Source organism: Pogona vitticeps, chromosome 5 (genome assembly GCF_051106095.1).
Source record: "Pogona vitticeps strain Pit_001003342236 chromosome 5, PviZW2.1, whole genome shotgun sequence".
Classification (NCBI taxonomy): domain Eukaryota; kingdom Metazoa; phylum Chordata; class Lepidosauria; order Squamata; family Agamidae; genus Pogona; species Pogona vitticeps.
Genome location: NC_135787.1, coordinates 176180924 through 176205643, shown reverse-complemented (window position 1 = coordinate 176205643; position 24720 = coordinate 176180924). Strand labels below are relative to the sequence as shown.

The following is a 24720-nucleotide window of genomic DNA, read 5'->3' as shown; positions in this document are numbered from 1 at the left end:
AAGGAAGATGTTTTGAAGAGATAGCAAAACTTTTAAAGTTGTCTCAAAAGAATCTTGCCATTAGTAAGATTTTTTTCTATGTACCTAGGAAAAGTTACTTCTTGGATAATAACACCCCAGATCACCTCAAGCCATGGGGATTGTGCAAGTTGTAGTTTAGAAAAGTAAATTGTGTTAGTTCTGACTTTTGTAACAACATAGCAGTTAAAAAAAACATTTGAAAACCAATTTTGGGCATTTTACAACTGCGCAGGGAAAAATGGAAACCAGATAGGTAGTGTGCAAGATGAAATTGTGACTGAAATATACTCTACAATATACTAGCACCAATGCTATGGAGTTTCTATGCAGAAGCTTCAATGAAAGATCTGCATATCAAAGATGCTATCATCACAATATTAAACACCCACTGACTTTCTTACCAACCAACTATGACCTCTGTATTTGATATCCATATGGTGATGCCACGTATAAATACTTGCCATGTTAAATCTCTACTCTTATGTCTGATGAAGTGGACTAGCTCACGAAAACTCATATTAAAAAATATAAAAGTTAGTCTTTAAAGAGCCACCAAATTTTTCTTTTTATTTCTATCTTGCTATAATGCTTGCACAGGCAAACACGGTGACCCCCTTCTACAACTACAATTTGAAGTCGGAGTATCTAGCCAACAACCTGGGCTGCTTTAAAAGGGAATTGGGCAAATACATGGTAGACATAGGGTAAAAGTGGCTAGTGCTACTCATGATGGATGTAATATCTGTAGGATCATAGACAGTGTGCCTTTGAATAGTGGTTACCGTACAATTGCACTCGTTTCACATGCTAGCAAGGTTAGGCTCAAAATCCTACAAGGTAGGCTTTAGCAGTATGTGGACTGAGAACTCCCAGAAGTACAAGCAGGATTTCGAAAGGGCAGAGAAACTAGAGACCAAATTGCTAACATGTGCTGGATTATGGAGAAAGTCAGAGAGTTCCAGTAAAAGCATCTACTTCTGCTTCATTGACTATGCAAAAGCCTTTGACTGTGTGGACCGCTACAAACTATGGAAAGTTCTTTAAAAAATGGGAGTGCCTGACCACCTTATCTATCTCCAGAGATATCTATATGTGGGACAGTCTTTCTGTTTCCTACACCATGTTTAAGCTTCAAAAAAAGAATAGACAAAGGCATGGTTGATAAAGCTGCTCCTGACTACAAGCCATGATAGGAATTCTAGGGTGTAGATTGTCTCTTATTTCAGAAATGTTGTCTCTACTGGGCAAAACTGTACGAGTCCCTGTACATTTTTCATATCCTTTGCATTTTTCCTCATAATACTGAAGTGATTTTTAAAATATAGAAACCTTGTATTTTAAATCAAATATCTTTCATTTTGCACAAAATGGTAAGAGTGTGCTTTATATAAAAAGATAACATTTTGGTTACAAAAATGTTTTGGTTTTTTTTTTGCAAATGCTGCTCGAAATGAAAAACAATAGTCATCTTTTTGTTTTTGTGCAGGAGCAAAAAAAAAAAAACCACTCTCCTATCAGCTGACCATTTGGTGATGGAGAAGTCTCATTAGGAATGGGATTTTTGGATTTTCTAGACTAAAAATAACTTAGTTATCCACTGTGGGAATTCTACTTAATTACAGACATTTTACAAACATCTACATGAAAAAAGTGGATTTTTTCCCAACAACTTGGAAAAAAGATCAAATTGAGAGGCTTTGAAGCTCAGCTAGGCTTGGCTTCACCCAAACTTCCTGTTTGTGTCTCCCTGCTAGCTGGAAGCTTTCTTTCTGAGCAGGAAGTTTGATTGCTCAGGCACAATGTTTGAAGAGCACAGCTGTTGCTGAAAGACTGAAGACTTTTCTTCTGCTGCTTGTAACCCCAATGAAATATTGGTTCAGCTCAAGGTGGTGGGATTAAGAAAGAGTGGAGTTGTGAGTAAGAGATTTGAATCAGAAAGAGCAGGAGAGCTGAAGAAGCCAGAGCTGCTGTTGCCACTTAGACTGGTAAGGCCCTTGACAACTTGGTCTAGGGTTTTGAAGACTGTCCATGTGGAACTCATTCTTCTATGTTACAGATACCCAACCCAGTTTAGGAAGATACCGTATGTTAGATTTTTTTTTCTGAATTTGGATTCAAAAGGACATTTGGACATTGGACTTCTACAACTCCTGTACCGGTGCTATTCCTGAGGACTTGGGTGCACAAATTACAGCATTTGGTTCTTATTATAATTGCTCATATTGTCTGTTATATAAATGTGAATAAGAAGAGACTCAGTCTGTGAAACTGTGTTTGCAAGGTTCATCAATAGATATTTAAGTAAACAAATAGCCCCATAGAACTCAAAAGTGTTACATAAGTATGCCCTAACTTTAGCCTCTGATTTGACTAAGAGAGAGAGAGAATGACTGTTAAACTAATTTGATCTTGCAATCTTGTACCACTTACCTGGAGGTATGCCCCACAGAACTCAGAGGGTGAAATCCATTGACTGAGAACTAAACAAGCCAATTGATTTTATGGAACTTATGGCGGAGCTGACTCACCAGATCCCCACTGATTTGAACAGCCTATCCTTGTTGCAGCTTGCTAAAGGATTACAGCCAATCGATCTTACTAGAGATCAATAGAAAGCGCACTCTCTGATATGCTCTTAGAGATCTGCAACTGTTGGAATTTGGTTAGATCAGTAGCTCCCTGTAAACAAAAGAAAGCAAAATGTGTCATGATGGATTTAAAAGAAAAACAAACTTTAAGGGAAACCAAGTCCATCATGAAACATTGCCCCAAGTTCTCCAACTTTTAGAAAGTTCCAAATCCAGGACTTACCCCAAGGAGGGGAGGAACTGGAATAGAATTACTTTGCTTGTCCTTAAGGAAGATTTTCTGCTGAAAACCATCTTTGCAAATCTCTCTTTTTCCACAGGACACAATCGCTCATAGTCAGAAAAAGACACATCATTATCTGTGCCATGCTTTGAGAAATGCCTCCTACAGAGTTGAGCAAGCATGTAGGAACTTTGAGAAAGCTAAAACAAGCCTAGGTGCTTACTTTTTACTTGTACTGAAATCAGCCTCCTAAAGTATTTTTGCCACTGTTATGAAAAACGAAAGATACAACTCTCCAGTTAATCTGGTCTCCTTTTTTTAAAAAAAATCCTTAATATAAGAAAAGCCTGTTTAGCTCATCATCCTGTCTTATGGCATTTGCCAGGTCTCAGGGTGCTGGCTGGAGTGCTGAACAATTGCTTTGCTCTTCCAGGTCTCCGGGAAAGGAGACCATTCTTAGGATGAGCGGCGCCAGAGGAGAAGTCTGATTTTCGAGTGAAGTGGCTTTAAAATGAGGGCACCCATTCCTAGCTGGTGCCAGGGGCTCACTGGCTCAGCAAGTTGTTTTGTATGTGTTGCGCTTGTGTAGTGTTTGTTATTGATGCTGCCTGATGTCAAGTCATTTCTAACTTGGCATCCTTAGAATCCCCTCCCCTCCCTCTTCTCCATCACCCTTTAGTGACTGGCTGGATAGCTCAGTGAGTTAGGTATCTGACTACCACATGAGAGGTTGGGAGTTCAGTTCCCTGCTGTCTGTCCCAGGTCAAGAGCCAGCCTGGGTAACCTTGGACAAGCTGAACAGTTCCAGGGCACTCCAGGAGAACAGAATGGCAAAACACATCTGCATTCTCTATATCCAAAAAATCATGGAAAGGATCAACATGAGTGAAAATGATGGAACATAATCCCCCCCTGCAGTCTACTTTCTTTTTCACATGAGTGTATATCATGTGTCAGGTTAGAGAGTCTGACACCTGAAAGTCTCCCTAAGAGACCTATAGAACTTTATGGAGCTCCAGGACAAAATCAGAAGCATGTGTTAATCACAGCTGGCATTTCTCTCTCCCCCCCCCCAGTTAATTTCAGAAGGAAATCAGACAATCATTTCTAATCATATCAACAGTCATCTGGTTATAATGGTATAAGTCTTTTCTTTGTTGCAATGATTCCAGGTAACATCAGCTTGCCTAATTCTAAAAACTTCTTTCATCTACATTGATCCTGTGTTCCATATGCACAAAAATTAGTTCAGAGTTGTAAAAATCCCAAAAGCCATACAGCTATGGAAAACTGCAGGCACAAATGCTTAAAAATATGTGAAATGAAACTTAAGTGGCAAGTAAATGCTTAAACCAGAATTGAATCCAAAATATAGTCACATAAAAGTACAATAAAATACCAAAAAGAATGTTTTAATTACATTAAAAAATGCAAGAGCTTATGCTCTGAAAAAGCACATAGAAAAGCAGGGAATACATTTGTAAAACACATCAGTTAAAAGTAAGCGTTATAGCTTTAAGGAATCTGTAGCCTTTAACTATGTGGTAAGAAAATTATTCTCAGTGCTCACTTAGCCAAGCTAGTTTGAATCTATGGAGGAAAATCCATGTTGTCCTCATTTGCTGCTGCTACTAATGATTATTGTTGGTATGGTTTCTGTGGCATTGCATGCTGTGTTGTGATGTGATGATGAGTTGACATGTAGCCATGTATGTGTCTATTGTCCCCCCATATTTATATTTCTCTCAGATGTTTACATTTTCTCTTCAAACTGTAAAATTCTTTTCCAGAGCCTGTAAGTTGTAGGAGTCTGATGCACCAGCAGAAACCTTTTAAATAGGAATGTCTATTGCATTTACACTTCTTGTAACATAAAATGTCTGTAGCTCAGAATCTGGCAAGCTGTCATTTTGATGATAAGGACTATTGTTTTCACTAACAGTTTCAGAGCCTGCCGGTTTCAATGGGTTTAAACTACAAGGATCTAATAAAATAAAATGCAAATCACAGGACCTGCAAATGCCACCTCTGGTCATAATACATATTGCAACATTTCACCAATTATTTCAAAACATTTTCAATTCTCTCCCTTAGCTCAACTGTCAGCCACGAAATAAATTCCTTTTTAACGTTGGTGTATATTTGACATTGCTTTCAGGCTTGGCTGGAGCTGGCTGATTACTTCATAGCGTTTTTTTAAAGCAAACTGCTGTTCAAGCCTCATTGTTAAAATATAGTACAATGTACATATTGAGGGCTACTTTTTCTATAACCCCCTTAATTATTTTACCACTCTATGCATCCAAAATTTCACATCTTGACATACTTATATGTATATTTAGTCACTTTGGAGTCTTACTCCTACTGTCTACTACAAGAGCCAGAAGTGACAGAAGGGCACTAGGAAAAGAGCCAAATAGGTGCAGTGGAATAGTAATATACAGCTTGAAAATGCCCGTTTCCTATGTGCTATAGGTATGGCAGCACAGAAAGTGAGGTATGGTATGCATGGCAGCCATATTATCTAGTTAGCTGAGTTCAACCCATATTCTGTGCTCATTACCCACATTCCCTCCATGCCCATTTCCATGGCCAGGTAGCCCAGAAGCTGGTCAATCCAACCTTTGCCTGCTCTATCTTCATTCGGTGGTACAGTCAAAGGTGACGTCTTGGAGTTTTGGCCCTGAACTTTCAAGAAATAGGATTAGTAGCCCCCTCACAGACACTGTATGGAGCATAATGGGCAGGACCAGGACCAGACCCCTAATGCCTTGCAGCTCCCACAGAGCTTAACCCCTCCCTGTCACTTTCTCTGTCTTCATAAAGATGAATACTCCTCTCATCCAAGATAGAGCCTTATTCCTTAGCAGTAGGTGATTAAAAACACCTGAGATCAACTTTTTTATTCTTTTTTTCTTTTGGCTAAAAGCTCCATAATTCTGGCTGCAGTAATTCCTGCAGACTTCTGTGGGCTGGAGTCCAAAAAAAATGAGAGTCTGTTGCCTGTTATATAATTTCGTGGAATGTGTTCTCTTTCTTTACCCTCATTGAGAGCCCCACAAACTACCCCACTGCCTTGCAGAACAACAACATTAGTGTTCCTTCTCCTCAAGTACGAAGAACAAAAAAAGGAAGATTTACGTCCTTAACTTGATGGCAAACAATTAATTCCTTAATTGATGTGCACTATAGCAATCTCAGTGGACCAGTAGTTGGAATTGTTATATAGCAGTTTCCAGTTTGTTCTAAAACAAATCCTCAACTTGAAAACCTTGTTTTTCAAGCGTGATGTTCCTAAATATATTTTTCCTCAGAAATGCACATGGCAAAGGAATGTGACCTTGATGCTTCTTCTCTACTTAAGAGGAAGCCTGTCAAGGCTGTGCAGTTCTGTGCTCAGTCCCATCCTCTTCTTTAACTGGCAAGGTTATGAAAATAAATGCCCTCACAAGAATTTAATGTTGACTGATTCCCCCCACACACACACACACACCTGCAACGATTTCCAGTGCCTTTTGAGCTACATAATTAAATGTTAACCTGGGGGCAAGCCAACCAAATGATGTGTGCAATGGAATAAATGGAGGAAACGGAGAGAAAAGATGTTCTCCTTTGCCACAAGATGGCAGACTTTTATTAGGTTAGCCTCAGGCCTGGTTGCCTACTTTTTAACTGGGCCTGTGGTGAGCTATTTGTGACACAAGAGCAGTGAATAGCCTGAAACTCCGAAGGTGAGAAATGGACAAAGTGGGCAGAGTGTGGCCAATGAATGCCAGACTGCTCCAAGGACATGTCTAAAGCCCCCAGAATCCCCCAACAATGTTTCCTCTGCCCCTGCTCCCAATCATTCTGGAAAATTCCTTTTTCCTGCTTCTGAAGGCATCCAGGAGTGTCTGTTTTTCCAGGGGAGTCACAACTCCAAACTCCCTTCCCACAAGTCCAAGCCCCCGTTAAACATCCAGCAGTTCACTTCCAGACCAGTTCCCCCCCCCTTTTTAAAAAATCTTCCCCTTCCTTTAATTTTCAGGCATAAGTGGGACCAATTTCTAGACCTGGAGCAGCCCATGGTCGCTGCTCCTGGCAAAAAAAAACCCTTCCCCGTTCTAATTCAGTTGCTCACCCCACCCCTAAAGACTCCTTCCCTTTGATTTGGTACCAGGGATGTGGACTCAAGTCCTGGGACTTGCTATCAAATTGGGCTATCAAGTCCCACTGGTGACTCGACTCCAAATCAACTCAATTTCACACACACACACTCCTCAATTCCTGGGACTCAACTTGCGACTTGAAACCCACCCACCTCTCCATGGGGGGGGGGAAGGCTTGCTTTTAATAGGGACTTGCACTTGGGACTTGGGACTCAGGAGCCAAAGACTCAGACTTGGGCATGGGATTTGGTAACAAGGACTTGGGACTCGGAGCCCAAGACTTGCCAGCATCCCTGCTTGGTACCTTTTGCCTTTTATATGAAGCTTTGAAAAGTAAGGCCAGCATGAGAGTACCCTTGGCATCATGTGCTTCCCACTGTCCAGCATCAGTGCCTTCCTTGTGGTGGGCTTTCCCAGAGACCTACCAGTGGAGGCAGACAGGCAGCATCAGTAGCAGCCAGCCAGGTCTCTGAGATGTGCCTTTAAGTTGCACCTTCTTGCCAATTAGCCACAATGCACCGATGGAGTGTGGCTCAGAAGTGAGCTGGGGCACAACTAATTACAAATCACTAGTTACTTGTTATTAATTTTTTTCTTATAGTAATGGACACCTAAGTGACCATGGTAATATGTAAACCTTAGTCAGGGGTAACTTTGATTCTACTGTGGCAGACAAGTTACTTTGACAGTGGCAGGGGGTATGTTACTATTGAAAAAGTAATTCAGCCTGGCAAATAACTCTTCAAGCTCTGTGTGCCAATGACTGTGAGCACTCTGAAGACGTGATTTGATAGGCTAGCCTTGGGGTTTATTTTTGGAGCGCTCAGCTCTTCACCAGCCTCCTTGTTTTTATCCAAAAAGAAAAAGAAAAAGTGAGGTTCATCTGCAGAAAGCCCTTAGGAGTAGTAGTCCACCATTTTAATGGAGCCCCCCATTTAGCACCTGAGACCTCAACCAGTGCCCATAGCACTGTCTTATTTTGTTTTCCTAATGAGTCTTACTTCTGAGTAGGAATGTGCAAACCTGTGCTGTAGGAAAATTACTTACACCACAGCATGGCATAAAAGGTAACAACCAACAGTGTGGCACCCGTTTCCCACAGGAGGCATCTCTTCTTGAAGGAACTGGAGTTCTGGAGTTCTGGAGCAGTTTTTAATAATAGTCATGCACTCTAAATAAGGACTTGAGAACAATATTCAATTAAATTTACACTATATGAATGGCATCTTAGATACATCTTCCCCTAATTACTCATAATTGCTTGTGGAAAATTGCTCATTTATTAATCTGTTATGACAGTACTAGCTTGACACTGAAGATAAGTGAATCTTGCAGTGAATCTTTTAAAATATTTAAGCCAGTATCCTACTGGGTTTTCTGCATGCAGAACCAAAGTTGTGGAGATGACCGTGAATGTTTGGTGAGGTGTCAGTCACATTCTGGACAGTGAAAATCCACCAGGATCTTGGTCTAATTTCAAGGAGGGGGGAAGGATTACCATATTTTCCATTTATAAGACTATACTTTTATCTAAAATCTTTTGACTAAAAATTGAGGGTCGTCTTATACACAGAAGTAAGCTGAGGAGAGAAAAAAACAAGTGGAAGGGAAAGCAGGGATCAAAGTAATCCTGCAGAGCTTTGATCCCTGTTTTCCCCTCCACTTGCTAAGCCTTAGCAAAAGGAAAGCAGGGAACAAAGGGCTGCAGGATGGCTTTGATCCTTGCTTTCCCCTCTGCTTACTAAGTCCCATGGGGCTTAGAAAAAGGAGGGGGAAAGGATCAAAGCAATCCCATGGCTGTATAAGGGGGAAAGGGATCAAAATGATCATGCAGTCACAGGATTGCTTTGATCCCTTTTCCCCTCCTTTTGCTAAGCCCTGCAGGGCTTAGCACGAAGGGAGAAAGCAGAGATCAAAGCGATCCTGCAGTGCTTTGATCCCTTTTCCCCCTAGACTTGCTAAGCCCCACTTAGATTTCTTAATTTTGGGTCAGAAAAGTAGGTGGCGTCTTATACATGGGGATGTCTTATACACAGAGAAATATGGTACTTTTTTGTGAAGCAAAAAATGAAACAACTAGAAAGAAATTTGAGCTAGACATCCTGGAGAGTGAAGTCAAGTGGGCCTTAGAAAGCCTAGCTAACAACAAGGCCAGTGAAGGTGATGGCATTCCAGTTGAACTATTTAAAATCTTAAGAGATGATGCTATTAAGGTGCTACAATCATTATGCCAGCAAGTTTGGAAAACTCAGCAGTGGCCAGAGGATTAGTAAAGATCAGTTTACATCCCAATCCCTAAGAAGGGCAGTGCCAAAGAATGCTCCAACTACCGTACAATTGCACTCATTTCACATGCTAGCAAGGTTATGCTCAAAATCCTCCAAGGTAGGCTTCAGTAGTATGTGGACTGAGAACTCCCAGAAGTACAAGCTGGATTTCGAAGGGGCAGAGGAACTCGAGACCAAATTGCTAACAGGACCTGGACGCCACAGGAAGTGACAGTAGTCCCTTTCAAGATTATCAGCCCTTGCAAGCACTCAGAAACACACAGAACTGTAATATGTTGCAGGAAACAGTACTTCTTGTAACAAATTACTTTGGGGGAGTAACAAGAGGTAACACCACTTCTATTTAAAGCAGATAGCTACTTTTTCTCATTCCTTTTTGCAGACTAAACACTGTTTTTGGAGGCATTGTGAAGAAATTCTTCCCACCCCTAAATTTCTTGGTTTCTTATTTTTTTAGAGGGATACCTCTCCTCAAGGAAGTGCTACATAATAAAGAAGGAACAAGCAACATAATAAGCTTCTCCAATGCGGGGGGCGGGGGATATTAGCTCTGGTGAATACTAATGAGTTACTTGGGGGCATTGTGATAAGTTACACAATCAATTACTTCCAGAAATATTAAGGATGTAGCCATGCTGGGAGTTTTGCATGAAAACCAGCACAGAGGCATGTGGCACCTTAAAAATTATCAGGGGTATATGTGTATGGGTGTGTGCATTTAAGGTACTCATAGGCTACAAATACTTCATCTGCTGCAAGACATTTTACTGTTTTTAATTTTAGAAAGTCGTGTTCTAGGCTCTGATAACACTTCTTCTGACATAAACCTTGCCAAGGGCTCAGTACAACAATCTGGCCCACAGCAACAGTCTGGATTGTTGCTTCGGAACCTCCACTCCTTCCAGCACAGAAGACATGAAGCAGCCTTTCCTTCATTCGTCTAGCAAACCGACCTCAGAATATTTACTAACCAGCTGAAGTACATGGCTTTCTATAAGATGGAAATGCCTTTAGTTTGATACACCAGAGAAGAGAGAAGAGCAACAAAGATGATAAAGGGACTGGAGAACAACTAAAAGAACTAGGTATGTTTAGCTTAACGAAGGGAAGACAGAGGGGAGACATGATTGCAGTCTTCCAATATTTGAAGGATTGCCACAGGGAAGAGGGCATCGATTTATTTTCCATTGTGCCTGAGGATAGGATGAGAGCCAATGGGTAGAAACTTGTCAGAGGGAGATCGAACCTGGAAATAAGGAGAAATTTCCTGATGGTGAGGACTATTAAGCAGGGGAACAGCATGCCTTCTGATGTTGTGGGTGCTCTATCGCTGGAGGTTTTCAAGAAAAGATTGGACAGCCATCTGTCCAGGATGGTATGAGGTCTGGGATGATATGAAGTCTCCTGTCTCGGGCAGGAGGTTGGACTAGAAGACCTCAAAGGTCCCTTCCAACCCTATGACGATTCTACAAGGTGACCACAAGTCTCTAGGAAAATTTTTGCACCTGTCAGAGGGAGAAACATTCTAACCCTTCTGTCTGAGTAAAAAAAACCCTATATAGTTGCTAAAATCCCTAGGAACAATGTTGCCACAGTGCACCCTTAAAACCCAAAAGGATGAGGAATGCTCACTCCGTGACCAGGAAGGAGGCCACTCTGAAGCAGGGATAAAAAAGACGACCTTGAACTCTGTCCCTTGGACTATTGCCCCAAGCTCAAATGTGTGTTGAACGACTACCTAAGCACTGGTAAGGAAAGCCTGACACCTAGTGAGTGAAGATGGGGTTGTGGGCCTCAAATTTTGTGGGCTTCAAATTTGTTGGCCCATTAAAGTTAATTAAAATTCAACAATATGTTTAAGACAAAACAAATACATCCCAAGTACATACTCCTAGGATCCACTTAGTACATACGATGGGTTTCAGATGTTTCTGTTTCATGGTTTTATAGCTATAACTCAAACAGGCAGACCTCTTCTTTTCTCATTACAGAATCCATTAATACCTCTGCCATCTTCAGAAGGCCCCAACAGCAGCATATATATAGATTCCCCTCTTGCTTATTCTCACTGAAGACATATGAAGAAGTTCAGTTCATGCACAACAAAAGTCTCGAAGTAGCCATGGCTGCCAAGGATTGGAATATAGGTCTCCCCAGGCTAAAATCCTCTTCCAGGGTTTTTACATATGGCTAATAGATACTGTATTTTGAAAACAAACAGCCTTGTCAGACCTGATTTCTCTCAGAATCCTAATGCCGCCCTTGTTCCTCCACCTCCACAGTAATCATCTTTATGCACCTGTGTGCAGACAAGTTGCCTTTACTTTGCTATTAAATAATAATAATAAACTGTCAAGTTTCATAAACTACCAACTTCCAATACAATGTCCATAATTTCATCTGGGATTAAGGGGGAACGTTATAGATTAGAACGAGATGGTTTCCATGAAGTTTTAGGAAAGCTTCAAACTCTCTCTCTCTCTCTCTCTCTTTCCCAGTGACTCACTGCCTGGCTCACATTTTCCTCACAAATTCAATGCACACCAAGAAAATAATATGACACTCCTTCAGAAAGTGCTGAAACAACCAGCTCCTCTTACGGGTGTGGGTTTCACTGTCACTCTTACTGAAATACCAGATTGGGGAGTGTGGGGCCCTCAACCAGAAATGTCTGTGAGATTTCTGTGGACTTGTGAAATCCTTTTAGTCCTTGCCCAAGAAGAAAGTTTTGCCTCCTTTTCATCATTATGCAGGCTTTGTTTCCCTTATCTTTGATGAGTCTCCGTTTGGCAGCAGGGTTTATGCATTTAGTGTAATAACCAACAATTTCAGGATGATAAAGCTTATGCGTTTTCTCCAGCCTAGAGGTGTGACTGATGTCCATGGCCACCCCCTTCACCTTGACAGAGATTAGCATTCCTTTAGTATGCTGGCAGAAAGATGATATTACTTTCAAAAACAAACAAACAAACAGGTTAACAGTGGAAAGGAAAATGTAGAAAGATTCAGCTTCACAGTGCCTTTACTCTCTATTTTACTTCTAGAACAGCCTTGACATTTATTTATTTAAATTTTGCAGAGGGATAACAGCAGCATTGTGTAGGTAATTAATAAACCAGTGCTTTATTTCTAAACTGAGAAATAATATCAAATTTTTTGCCATTATAGAATGGCAGAGGGCTAGAAGCCTTTCCGACAAAATCCAGATTGTCTGCCCTGGACCATTAAGCAGCTGGTAAGAGGCAGTCTTCTCGTGATTAAAATGTGTTCCATCATGATGTCGAAGATAATCAGTGTGGTGTAGTGGACAGAATGATGGACTAGGACTCTGGAGAAGAGGGTTTGAATCCCCGCTCAGCCATGGAAACTCACTAGGGGAGGGTGGAACTGGTAAAAACCTTAAATATCTCACTTTCCTTATAGGGTCGCTATAAGTCGGTACCAAGTTGATGGCACACCCTTGTGATGTTACATAGGCAGATGTGCAAGGGAGAAAACTGCTTCTGGGAGGTATCCAGCTAAATTGGCACACAAACCAGGAAAAGGAAAAGCCCATCTAATAATGTGATGTGGTAACAAAGTGTCAGAAATAAAACAAAGCAATGCCAGAGTCATTATGAGGTACGGAAAACTGGGTAAGCAAATGGATTTTCAGAAGGTGTTGTAAACATGCCACAGTTTCTCCTGCTTGAACTGCATGTTAAAGGATGCTCCAGAGAATGGAATGCGAATACCGAGCAGGCAAGCTTTTGAGACATTATGTGGTGACATTCTATTGGCTACAGAGTGACCAATAAAAATCTCCTCTGAAGATCTCAGTAGTCCACGTGGTGTATAAAAGATGATCTGGTTGGGCTAGAGGAGCTGAGCAGTTGCCTGGGGTGACCAACTAAGCTGAGAGAGGGGTTATGGGTCTGTGAGTGTTTTTAATGTGCTGTCTAGAGCAGTGGTTCCCAAGAGTGAACTACCTACCACAGGAGGTGCTAAAAAACAACAACACTGAAAGTAAAAAAGAAACTGGTGAGAATACGGCTCTTTGAACTTCAGCTTGGGCAAATGGTAAAGGAGCTGAGTCAGTAAGGCTTTGAGCCATGTTCTAGGATCCCAGAGCAATAGTCTTCCCTTGAGAGCCACCCATACCATGCAGCAAAGACATCTTTGGCATCCTAGAACTGGAGCAGGAGTAGATTGCAAGAGGAACAGCAAGTAAGAAGTCTCTTGCTGTCGAAATGCTCGGATGTGACAGAGCCTTTTGTACGGCTACTGTATGTCTTGCCGTCCTGCACAAGTTGTACAACTTGCTAACCCCATAAATCTGCATGGTTGCCGTAAGGCAGTCAACAAATGTAATTGGTCTCAGGGGACCCCCAAAGGAAAGGACCCTCAGTTCCTATCTGTACAGTTGTGCCCTGTACAGATACATTCGGGGTATCTGGTCTGAAATTTTCATAACAAGGGGAAATTGAATATTGTAGTTTGAAGTGGTAAGGGACGTGGTGGCGCTGTGGGCTAAACCGCAGAAGCCTGTACTGCAGGGTCAGAAGACCAAGCAGTCATAAGATCGAATCCACATGACGGAGTGAGCGCCCGTCGCTTGTCCCAGTTCCCGCCAACCTAGCGGTTCGAAAGCATGCAAATGCAAGTAGATAAATAGGGACCACCTCGGTGGGAAGGTAACAGCGTTCCGTGTCTAAGTCGCACTGGCCATGTGACCACGGAAGATTGTCTTCGGACAAACGCTGGCTCTATGGCTTGGAAACGGGGATGAGCACCGCCCCCTAGAGTCGAACACGACTGGACAAAAATTGTCAAGGGGAACCTTTACCTTTACCTTTACCTAGTTTGAAGTGGTGCTGAAATTCAACATGTAGTAATTGCAATATAATGGGACCTCTCCTTGGTGAAGCACATATTTTACATAGTTGCATGATAAACATAATAGATGCTAATTTGAAGCTCAAATGATCATTTTAAACATAGCTCTGCATTTAGTCTGGTAAAGAATAAGTTGTGAATTATTCTTATTCCTGTGCTCAAAGCTGGCCATAAATGTGTCTTTGGAAGGCTAAAGGGAAAAGGCTTGTCAGTTAGGCTGCAGAGAGTCTAAATCACCAGTAAGGTACAATCTTTCTTTTTGTGGGGGCATAAAGAGTGATAAGCTTAGTCAGGCAGGCTTATGATTGGCATGGCTCAAGTAGCCCATTACAGATCTTAATGTAAGGAGAGAAAAAACAGGGAAGTTTTTACGGAGGGTTTCTCTGGCAAAGCAGACAGCCTGTTCTTGGAGGAGGTCTTTAGGAGAAACACAATGTGGTCCTTCCTTGTTTACTTACCTCTGTGTAAGAAAAAAAATGAAGCACATCTATTATTCTGGTTGATTGCAGGGCAAAGATATGCATTCTCTGGAATCTATACATGCAATAATTCTCATATGTGGTGGCTTAATGGGAGCAACCACAGCCCCTGTACAATCAGCTTTTCCATTAGGTGGGGCAGTCATTCTACTAGGTGGAGTGTGGACAGAAGCTCATAATTCAAATCATTCTGCCTTTCCACCATGGCGAGGGTGTAAAGGCCAGGCCAGGGGCAGGTAGAAAAAGTGAATCCACTCCTCCTTCTCCATACAGAGAGTGTGTTAACTTAACCCAAAGGCTATCTTTGATGTCCAACATGAATGAGTTCAAAATACTTCCTTTCCTTTCTTCATGTTATGACCTTTCCTCCACCAATCTCTTCTGTTAAAGCATACTTTTGTGGAGTTGCATTTATCTTTTTAAGCCTTTCGGTTTGGCTTCTTCAAGTTGAGCACTTCGTATCATTATTATTTGTTTTATTTATATGCCGCCTTTCTCCTGATAAGGGGACCCATGCAATTTTCCAGCTTCTTGAAGGATTTTGTGAAAAGTGCCATTGTTCAGAAGCTGTTTAATTCTTTGTGTTACTGTTGTGAAGCTTTGCATTAAAATAGTCAAGAAAAAGAAGAAAAAATACTATGGTTGCGAACAAACAAAAGATAACTTAGGTCAGATTTTTTTTTTGCGAACAAACAAAAGATAAGTTAGGTCAGATATTTTTCCCAGATCACTTTAATTTATTACTTTATTTCATCTTTTAGCAATAAGCACTTAGCCCTGTCCTACTCATCAAAATAACTGCAGAATAAACACATGCTTACTTCGGGCAAATAAATATGCTTCCTTATTGCTGGCTCTGTAGAGAACACAAATGAAACTGAAGCTGAAAAGCAGGGCAAAGGAAAATAAAAAGAATGCAGCCCAAATCTAGACCATATTACAAAATTCTAACATGCAACTCTTCAAGTGTCAGGTTACTTTACAGGCTGGTCCCTCCCACCCCACACACTTAAGTAATTAAGCTGATTGTTATTATAAAGGACTCACACTCAAGACAATGTCCTGAGTAAGCTTGCCTTTAAAAAACCATTTGAGAGGAACCTTTTCTTGTGCACTAGTATAGGATCTCGCAACAAAAGTGGGCCGGTTTGGAACAATGACCGTTACAGAAGAATTGACTCACCAAATGTCCATTGATTAATAGATCTACTCTAGTGAGATCTACTAAGGTAAAAGTAATAAGATTTCAGAATGAAATTTCAGAGAGATCTGGTCTTAAATTGTTCTTGTTATTCAAACAAGATGTCATTCAACTGTCAAATGGACATCTAGGTTTTTGAAACCTACCTACCTACCTACCTAGCTAGCTACCTACCTACCTACCTACCTAATCATATTTGCCCTTGTACAATAAATACTGCACACACACACATGTCAACTATGATTTTTATATATAGATTGGACTTCTGGTGGAATTTGCATAAGGTTTATATAATTCACTGTGGCTGATCACAGCTAATTGATGAGGGGCTGAGTCATGTGTCAGTTGAACAATCAACTACATGACCAGGCATGCCATGTCAACCAACCACCTTGGCAATTAGCTGCGATTAGCCATAACAAGTTATGCAAACCTTATGTAACACTAATAGGATTCTGGCTATAGAATATGAATATTTTGTTCTATAAATATATGGAGTACAATCACAAAGAACCAGAATAATTTCTTTGTGATTGTACTCCACGATCACTTATTCAGAAATATCCTTAATTATGCTCAGTGGTATTTTTTTTAAAGTGTGCTGTTCAATTGTTTCTGACTTACGATGACCTTTCCAGCTTTTTCCAACTATACAGCACTCAGAAGTGGTTTACCCTTTCCTTCTTCTGATGGTGCCCTGGGAGTCTGCAGCTTGCCCAAGGCTACCCAGCCTAGCTCTTTTCTAGTCCTTAAAACAGTAGTTGTTTGTTGTGTATTTTGTGCTGTGAACCACTTTGGAAAGCCTCAAAGTACAGAATTGCTATTTATACATCTAAAAATAAGTTAGTAACATGAAGTAAAGAACAGATTTAAGGAACTAGATTTGGTGGACAGAGTGCCTGAAGAACTTTGGATAGAGGCTCGTAACATTGTCCAGGAGGCAGCAACGAAAACCCTCCCAAAGAAAAGGAAATGCAAGAAAGCAAAGTGGCTGTCCAACGAGGCCTTAGAAATAGCAGAGAGGAGAAGGGAAACAAAATGCAAGGGAGATAGGGAAAGTTACAGAAAATTGAATGCAGACTTCCAAAGAATAGCAAGGAGAGACAAGAGGGCCTTCTTAAATGAACAATGCAAAGAAATAGAGGAAGATAACAGAAAAGGAAAGACCAGAGAGCTGTTCAGGAAAATTGGAGATATTAGAGGAACATTTTGCGCAAAGATGAACATGATAAAAGACAAAAATGGGAGGGACCTAACAGAAGCAGAAGACGTCAAGAAGAGGTGGCAAGAATACACAGAGGAATTATATCAGAAAGATTTGGATATCCCGGACAACCCAGACAATGTAGTTGCTGACCTTGAGCCAGACATCCTGGAGAGTGAAGTCAAGTGGGCCTTAGAAAGCCTGGCTAACAACAAGGCCAGTGGAGGTGATGGCATCCCAGTTGAACTATTTAAAATCTTGAAAGATGATGCTGTTAAGGTGCTACATTCAATATGCCAGCAAGTTTGGAAAACCCAACAGTGGCCAGAGGATTGGAAAAGATCAGTCTACATTCCAATCCCAAAGAAAGGCAGTGCCAAAGAATGCTCCAACTACCGAACAATTGCACTCATTTCGCACGCTAGCAAGGTTATGCTCAAAATCCTGCAAGGTAGGCTTCAGCAGTATGTGGACCGAGAACTCCCAGAAGTACAAGCTGGATTCCGAAGAGGCAGAGGAACTCGAGACCAAATTGCTAACTTGCGCTGGATTATGGAGAAAGCCAGAGAGTTCCAGAAAAATATCTACTTCTGCTTCATTGACTATGCGAAAGCCTTTGACTGTGTGGACCACAACAAACTATGGCAAGTTCTTAAAGAAATGGGAGTGCCTGACCACTTTATCTGTCTCCTGAGAAACCTATATGTGGGACAGGAAGCAACAGTTAGAACTGGTCATGGAACAACTGAGTGGTTCAAAATTGGGAAAGGAGTACGGCAAGGCTGTATATTGTCCCCCAGCTTATTTAACTTATATGCAGAATACATCATGCGGAAGGCTGGACTGGAAGAAACCCAAGCCGGAATTAAGATTGCCGGAAGAAATATCAACAACCTCCGATATGCAGATGATACCACTCTGATGGCAGAAAGTGAGGAGGAATTAAAGAACCTTGTAATGAGAGTGAAAGAGGAGAGTGCAAAAAATGGTCTGAAACTCAACATCAAAAAAACTAAGATCATGGCCACTGGTCCCATCACCTCCTGGCAAATAGAAGGGGAAGATATGGAGGCAGTGTCAAATTTTATCTTCCTGGGCTCCATGATCACTGCAGATGGAGACAGCAGCCCTGAAATTAAAAGACGCCTTCTTCTTGGGAGGAAAGCGATGACAAATCTTGACAGCATCTTGAAAAGCAGAGACATCACCTTGCCAACAAAAGTCCGAATAGTCAAAGCTATGGTTTTCCCTGTTGTGATGTATGGAAGTGAGAGCTGGACCATAAAGAAAGCAGACCGCCGAAGAATTGATGCCTTTGAATTGTGGTGCTGGAGGAGGCTCTTGAGAATCCCCTGGACTGCAAAGAGAACATATCAATTCTAAAGGAAATCAACCCTGAGTGCTCACTGGAAGGACAGATCCTGAAGCTGAGGCTCCAGTACTTTGGCCATCTCATGAGAAGAAAAGAGTCCTTGGAAAAAACCTTGATGTTAGGAAGGTGTGATGGCAAGAGGAGAAGGGGACGACCGAGGATGAGATGGCTGGACAGTGTCTGCGAAGCAACCAACATGAACCTGACACAACTCCGGGAGGCAGTAGAAGACAGGAGGGCCTGGCGTGCTCTGGTCCATGGGGTCACGAAGAGTCGGACACGACTAAACGACTAAACACACAACATGAACACCATGTGTGTCAGAATGTGGGATGCAAACTTAATACAGAAAGGTCAGCTTTCAAACTCCTCCAGCCACATATTGTAAGATCAGTAGATAAATTACCCGTCTCTCTTTGCCTAGGACAGCTGCCAAATTTCAAAATGGATGGAGTAATATGCAACAGAAGCCCTCAGGGCATTATTCATCCTGTGATTAGTGCTATATGAGGGGAAGCCCAGCCTGCACTTGCTGATCACATTGTCACATCCTGCAGAGAGATGCTCACCCAAATTCTGCACAATAGGGAAATGCGGAAGCAATGAAAAGGAGAGTCCAATGCCTTCCTATGGACCCCCCCCTCCATAATGTGGTCACTAGCACAGTGCTACTGACCAATTTCCCACAATTCTCTGACACAACATTCTGCAGAGCATGGTGGATCATTGAAATAGCACCTCCCTGATCCTAAAGAAGGTGTCCTCCTTTCAATTTCTCGGAATGTGTGAGAGCAATAGACTGTGAAGAGCAGGGTAGTTCCATAACGAAGACAACTGGCTTTCATTGGAGTGCCAGAGGAAAGCTGCAAATGCAAAGAGAATCAATTCACTTTTCTTCTTGAAACTTCTTGTGCTGGGAGGGTGGGGTGAAAGACTATGGAACTGGATTCAACTGAGGGAGGGATGAGGAAGGAGAATTGCAAAGCACCAGTATTGTGTTTGGTACTTCCGATTCACCCGCCTGCACATTTCCTGAAAGGAGGCAGCGGGGCAAAAATGTAGGGAGAACAAAAGACCGGGGGGGGGGAATTCACTCGGATTTAACTGTGGGAATAGGGGAGCCTTATGGCATAGTACTGTAGTTAAACTGCAGTACTGCAGCTAACACTCTAATCACAACCCAGGTTCAATCCCAGGTAGTTGGCTTGATGTTCAGCCTTCCATCTTTCTGAGGTTGGTGAATTGAATACCAAGCTTGCTGTGGGGGGGAGGGGCAATGTGTACTCCACATAATTAAATTGTAAACTGCCCAGAGGGTGCTTTAAGTGCTATGGGGTGGTATATAAGCAGCGTGCTTTGCTTTTTTGCTTTGAGGAAGGAAGGAGAACACAGAGGTCTTTAATTTAAGGTCAGTCTCTAAACAACATTGAAACTGGTGAATAGACTCTAATAGATGAGTCAGCCTCAGCTGAGTATAAAAACTCTCTCAGGCAAATCTATCTGACTGTTGAGTCCTCGGCTGGTGGCCCGAGATATAGCTGTAATCTCAGCCTCCGACATACTCTTGCCCATGGCCAGCTTGTGGACCAGCTCAAGGGCAGTCCTCCCAGCCCAGTCGTAGGACTTCACCTTCTCTGGCTCTGGAAGATGCCAAGGGCTGACGCTGCATGTTCTACTGTCTTTCTTGTTGTTTTAATCTCCCCTCCCTCAGCTTCACTTTCCATTCATAACTCTCATTCTGTTAATCTCTTTAGCCAGCAGTTCTTGCTCAAGACATTTTGCTGCCCGAGGTAAAAAAAAACCAAAACCAAGATGTGATGTTCTTCCATGTACAGTGTCTCCCACATAATCTGAAACTAGTTTTGCAGGGCGGGGGGCAGTTTAGCAGAATTCATTTTTGTTGTGAATTTTGATAACAACGTTTATTCTCATAACATCAGCAGAGTAAAGAGATACTGGTTAGCAGAGATACTTATGACACTATGACACTGAGAGAGTAAAGCCAACAACTTAGTCTATTATATATATACATAGAGATTAGACATTCCTCTGGCAGCATAACATGGACATGAAGTGATCTGACTTACATCAGATAAAGATGTTTATTTTACACACGACTTAGGTCCAGTTCTGTGAACAATCAGAAAATACATTACTTCATTTTCTGTTACACAAAGTTTCATCATGTACCACAGCTGTACAACATTAAGTCTTAATCCTTGATATTCACACCTGAATACAATCAGTGCAATGACTCAGGTAAAATCAGCCATTTTACATTTAACTATACAACATTAATATTTAATACATTTTCATATCAAAATCTCAACAATTTAATGGAACTGGCATGACCTGGGCAGACCACATAGCTCTGTACTTCCTGATTTGTTATTCACTTATTTGTAAGCAATATTTTGTGTTCAGTGTTGTCCTATATGCTCCTCTGTAAGCTGTTCAGAGTAGTGGTTTGCCACTAGATAGGCAGGATATAAGTCCAATTAATAATAATAATAATAATAATAATAATAATAATAATAATAATAATAATAATAATAATAATAATAATAATAATAATAATAATAATAATAATAATAATAATAATAAAATTGATGATGATGATGATAGAAGGGAATTTCTGGGAGTGGATATCATTCAGACAAAACAGTTGGAGAGCACTCGTTGCACACACACCCCATGTTCATAGCTTGGGGCATGCATCTCATGTTGCCTGATGATGAAGCCAACCCTGTCAACCGAGACTCATAAGAACTTTAGTTGTTTCCTCAAAGAAATCTCCTGCCCCCATGGCAGTCCCTGACACACTGGAGTAACCCAGGTGGGGCAAAACGTTTTCATAACAATCATTAAGACTCCACTCTCCCTCAATCCCTCTGCCTTCCTGTAAAAAAATGCAACATGTCATTTCCTGTTTATCTGTTGGACGATCCATCAGCAAACTAATAGCATGCTAACAGTAACTTTAAACATTCAGAGTTTCTCCTAATTCTCTTCCCACCACCTTACCATAAATGATAAATGTGTTGGATTGGAAATATGTTCAATAAAACACATTTGTGTGCCATTTCATGAGCGTCCTGTTACTAGCTTAGCAGGAGCCATGAGAATCGCGAGACACTCTGTGTTGCATCCGGTATTTACAGAACTATTGTTCTGAGACTGGCTTACCATATCGAAAGGACAGCAAAATGGCCTGGGCAAACATAGGATTTGTGCCATCTCAGCTTGTAACAGTTTTCCATCCCTGGAAGGCGGGGGGGGGGAGGGTATTGCCTTCTATTTCTCATGGCCAATTTCGACACAGGAAGACTAAGGAACAAAAAAACCCTTTGGTTTGCCCCATTGATGGTAGTCCCTCTATTGTGGGAGGAAGGACTAGTTATCCATGAAGCACTGCTCCTCAAAGGCCTACACCCAGCTGGAACTGGGGGACTCCAGCATGTGAGAGTAATTTCCTTTTGCTGTATAATTTAAAAATTCATCTCTGCCAGTCATTTATACAATCGGCCTTCTAAGGCACTAGTTACTTTCTTTCATTATCCGGATGCCAAGAACATAAGCTTGTTGGGGTTCTGGCTGGTCCAAAACTGCCAGTTAGCACAATAAATTTTAAAATAGAATTCTGTAAACATAACAAACACCCTTCTTGGGGAAAGAGAGGGTTTTGTTTTTCCTCTAGTGGCACCCAAGTTAGTGAGAGATAAGATATTGGCATTGCGCTGATACTACTCTTGATACATATGATAGACCAATGGCTCCCAACGTCGGGTCCCCAGAAGTTCTTGGACTGTAACTCCCAGAAATCCTGGCCAGCACGGCTAGTGGAGAAGATTTCCGGAAGTTTTAGTCTGAGAACATCCAGGGATCCAATGTTGGGAACCACTTGTTATAAATAATATGTCACTTCCAGGAACAACAATTTGATCAATAGATTTAGGTGCTCCATACAGGGTCACTTGAGACCTTCCACTAACTGAGACCCTGTGTCAAATGGTGCCTTCCCCACCTCATCATGTAATGGCTTTTCATTCCTGGAGGAGAGCTATCATGCCCTTTCATGACAGCCTACATCTGCTGCCTGCAGTGGCCACCTGACTGTACCCAGTGGTAAGGCTGGTTTTGGTCCTTATGAAAAAGTTTTACTTTTTTGAAACGCGTTCTTTTTCATTCAGCCCTTGTGATTTAGTGGAGAGCCATCACTAAATGCCATCTAAAACTCAGGACAGAAATGAAAAATCACATCATATACTGGGGGAGAGAGAAGAAGTTTCAGCTTCATCTTTAGGCCTTCATTCATCATTTTTTTAAGAACTGAATGTTGGCTGAAATGTTTAAAATAATATGAACTGGGAGGGTGGGAAGGTTTCCAGAGAAGAAGGGCAGAGAGCTGTCTGGGGAAAGTGAAGGGCAATCTCGGGAGATTAGGAAAATGCCAATGATGAAAACTGAAGAAAGAAAGGGGAAGAGAAATAGCTACACATTTTTAAACTAACTGACAATTTATCCCATATCACTGCCATTTCTCTTTTCCTAAAAGTTACAAGAGTTATAATCCTGAAACCCTGTCAGAAGACATTATTCCCATCAAGCCAAGAATACTGTGGGACCACACTAATGAAGGAGAGGAAAACAAAAAAGGATACGCAGAATTCAAGGAACTTTGGTATCACTTAGAAGTATGTAGCAGGCCAGAATCAAATGTCTTTCACTCAAATTAGGGTTGGATAGTTTTGAAGGAATGCTAATCAGCTTCTGGCTGATAGGAGAAAGCAGAGGCCTTGAGAACATCTGGCAGGAAAGGCCTAACTAGACATGACAGCAGGAAAATCACAGGGAACAACTGCAGGGAGCTGAAAAGTAGGGTAGACGGAAAGGAGTGGGGGATTTAAAGGCATGGAGATTTGTGGGGTAGAGGCATGCTCAATCCTCCTTCCACTCAAAGGTACACCTTGCAGTCTCACTCTAGAAACGTTTTACCTGAGGTAGATGGAGGCACTTCCCTTCCTCTGTTCTTCTCATTTAACTAATCTTCCTCCCTCCTATCTTTTGGCACCCTGTGCCATGGCCTGAAGTCTAAGACAGAGGTTGTGAGCTGAGAAGGCCATTACAAATGCAAAACAAAAGCAAACTGGTTTGTCAAATGCAGATTGAGGTAACCCTCTGTTAACATCAACAGACACTTTTTTTCATCTTAAGGGTGCACTGCTTCTAGATACAGAGTCAAAGTCACTTCTAATGAGCCCCTAAAAGAGGTGGACCCTTGTCATATATAGTATTCTTTCTCTTTTCCCTACTCCTTCTGACAGTCAGGATGCATCCAAGGTGGGAAGAGGTTTGAGCACATCAAAAAGGGAAAAGGAAATTCTTCATTACCTTGTCGATTGTGTACATATCAAATATAACTAGAAGCCTCAAACCAAAAAAGATGAGAAACTATAATTACCTGAGAAGTGAATGAATAAATTGGTTTTCCTGTGTTCTTAAAACAAAGTACAGCTCTCCAAGACAATATTTCAAATTGCAGTTTGCTAATTCCTTCAAATCTTACACACAAACAGTACAATTAACAGTACTAAATTATTACTCATGATCACAGACACATTCTTTGTTCTGGAACCAAGATCAAGGCCAATTCATATTTTAAGCCTCTAGCCTGGAACAGACGATGCTGCGTGATTATCTCTTCCTCCCCCACCGAATACTGCTACTTATGATAAAACATTGGGTCACAGTGCTAGGCCTATTTTGGAGTGGGAAAGGACTCTTCTGCAGGCAAGATCCCACCAGCCCATGGCCAACACATACACAAAGGTTTAGTGACATGTAACTTACCATAGTATGCATCTAACCATTTGGTAAAATGTCTGGAGAATCCAGTGAAGGTGGCTGAAGGAGTCATGGTGAGACAGCTCATCCTAGAATGTTCCAAATAATTTAGTCATCTTCATCATCTTCCCAAGCTGGATGGTCAGGTGAATTTTGACTGTGCAGATGTGTATTAAAATGGCCCAACTTAGAATAGTTGTTTGTTTGGACTTTTTTTACTACAGCTCCCGGGACACTCTAGATAGCATGGGTTACTGGGAGGGAAGGAAGGAAGGAATGAAGGAATTCCAGTCAGCCAAGCTGGTTGGGGTTTTTTGGCATTTGTAACCCCTCTATTACATGGTTGTCAGAAGCTATGCTATCTCCAAACCCATGACAAGCTGGATCTAGGAGTCTTCTGCCACATATAGGAATTAGCCTTGGAGAAAGCAGAATGAACAAAGAGATTCTTTCACTATACCTTCAATTAGCATTCCT

General features: G+C 41.5%; 1 protein-coding gene across 1 annotated transcript in view; it reads right to left on the bottom strand.

The window, feature by feature from the left end:
• The window catches only part of FAM180A (family with sequence similarity 180 member A), a 75571-nt gene extending 51110 nt beyond the window's left edge, over nucleotides 1–24461 (bottom strand). Inside the window, exon 1 of the mRNA XM_072999940.2 lies at nucleotides 24250–24461. Coding sequence (XP_072856041.1) covers nucleotides 24250–24331 — 82 coding nt within the window. The 5' untranslated portion in view covers nucleotides 24332–24461. The remainder of the gene's footprint in view (nucleotides 1–24249) is intronic.
• Nucleotides 24462–24720: the final 259 nt, after the last annotated feature.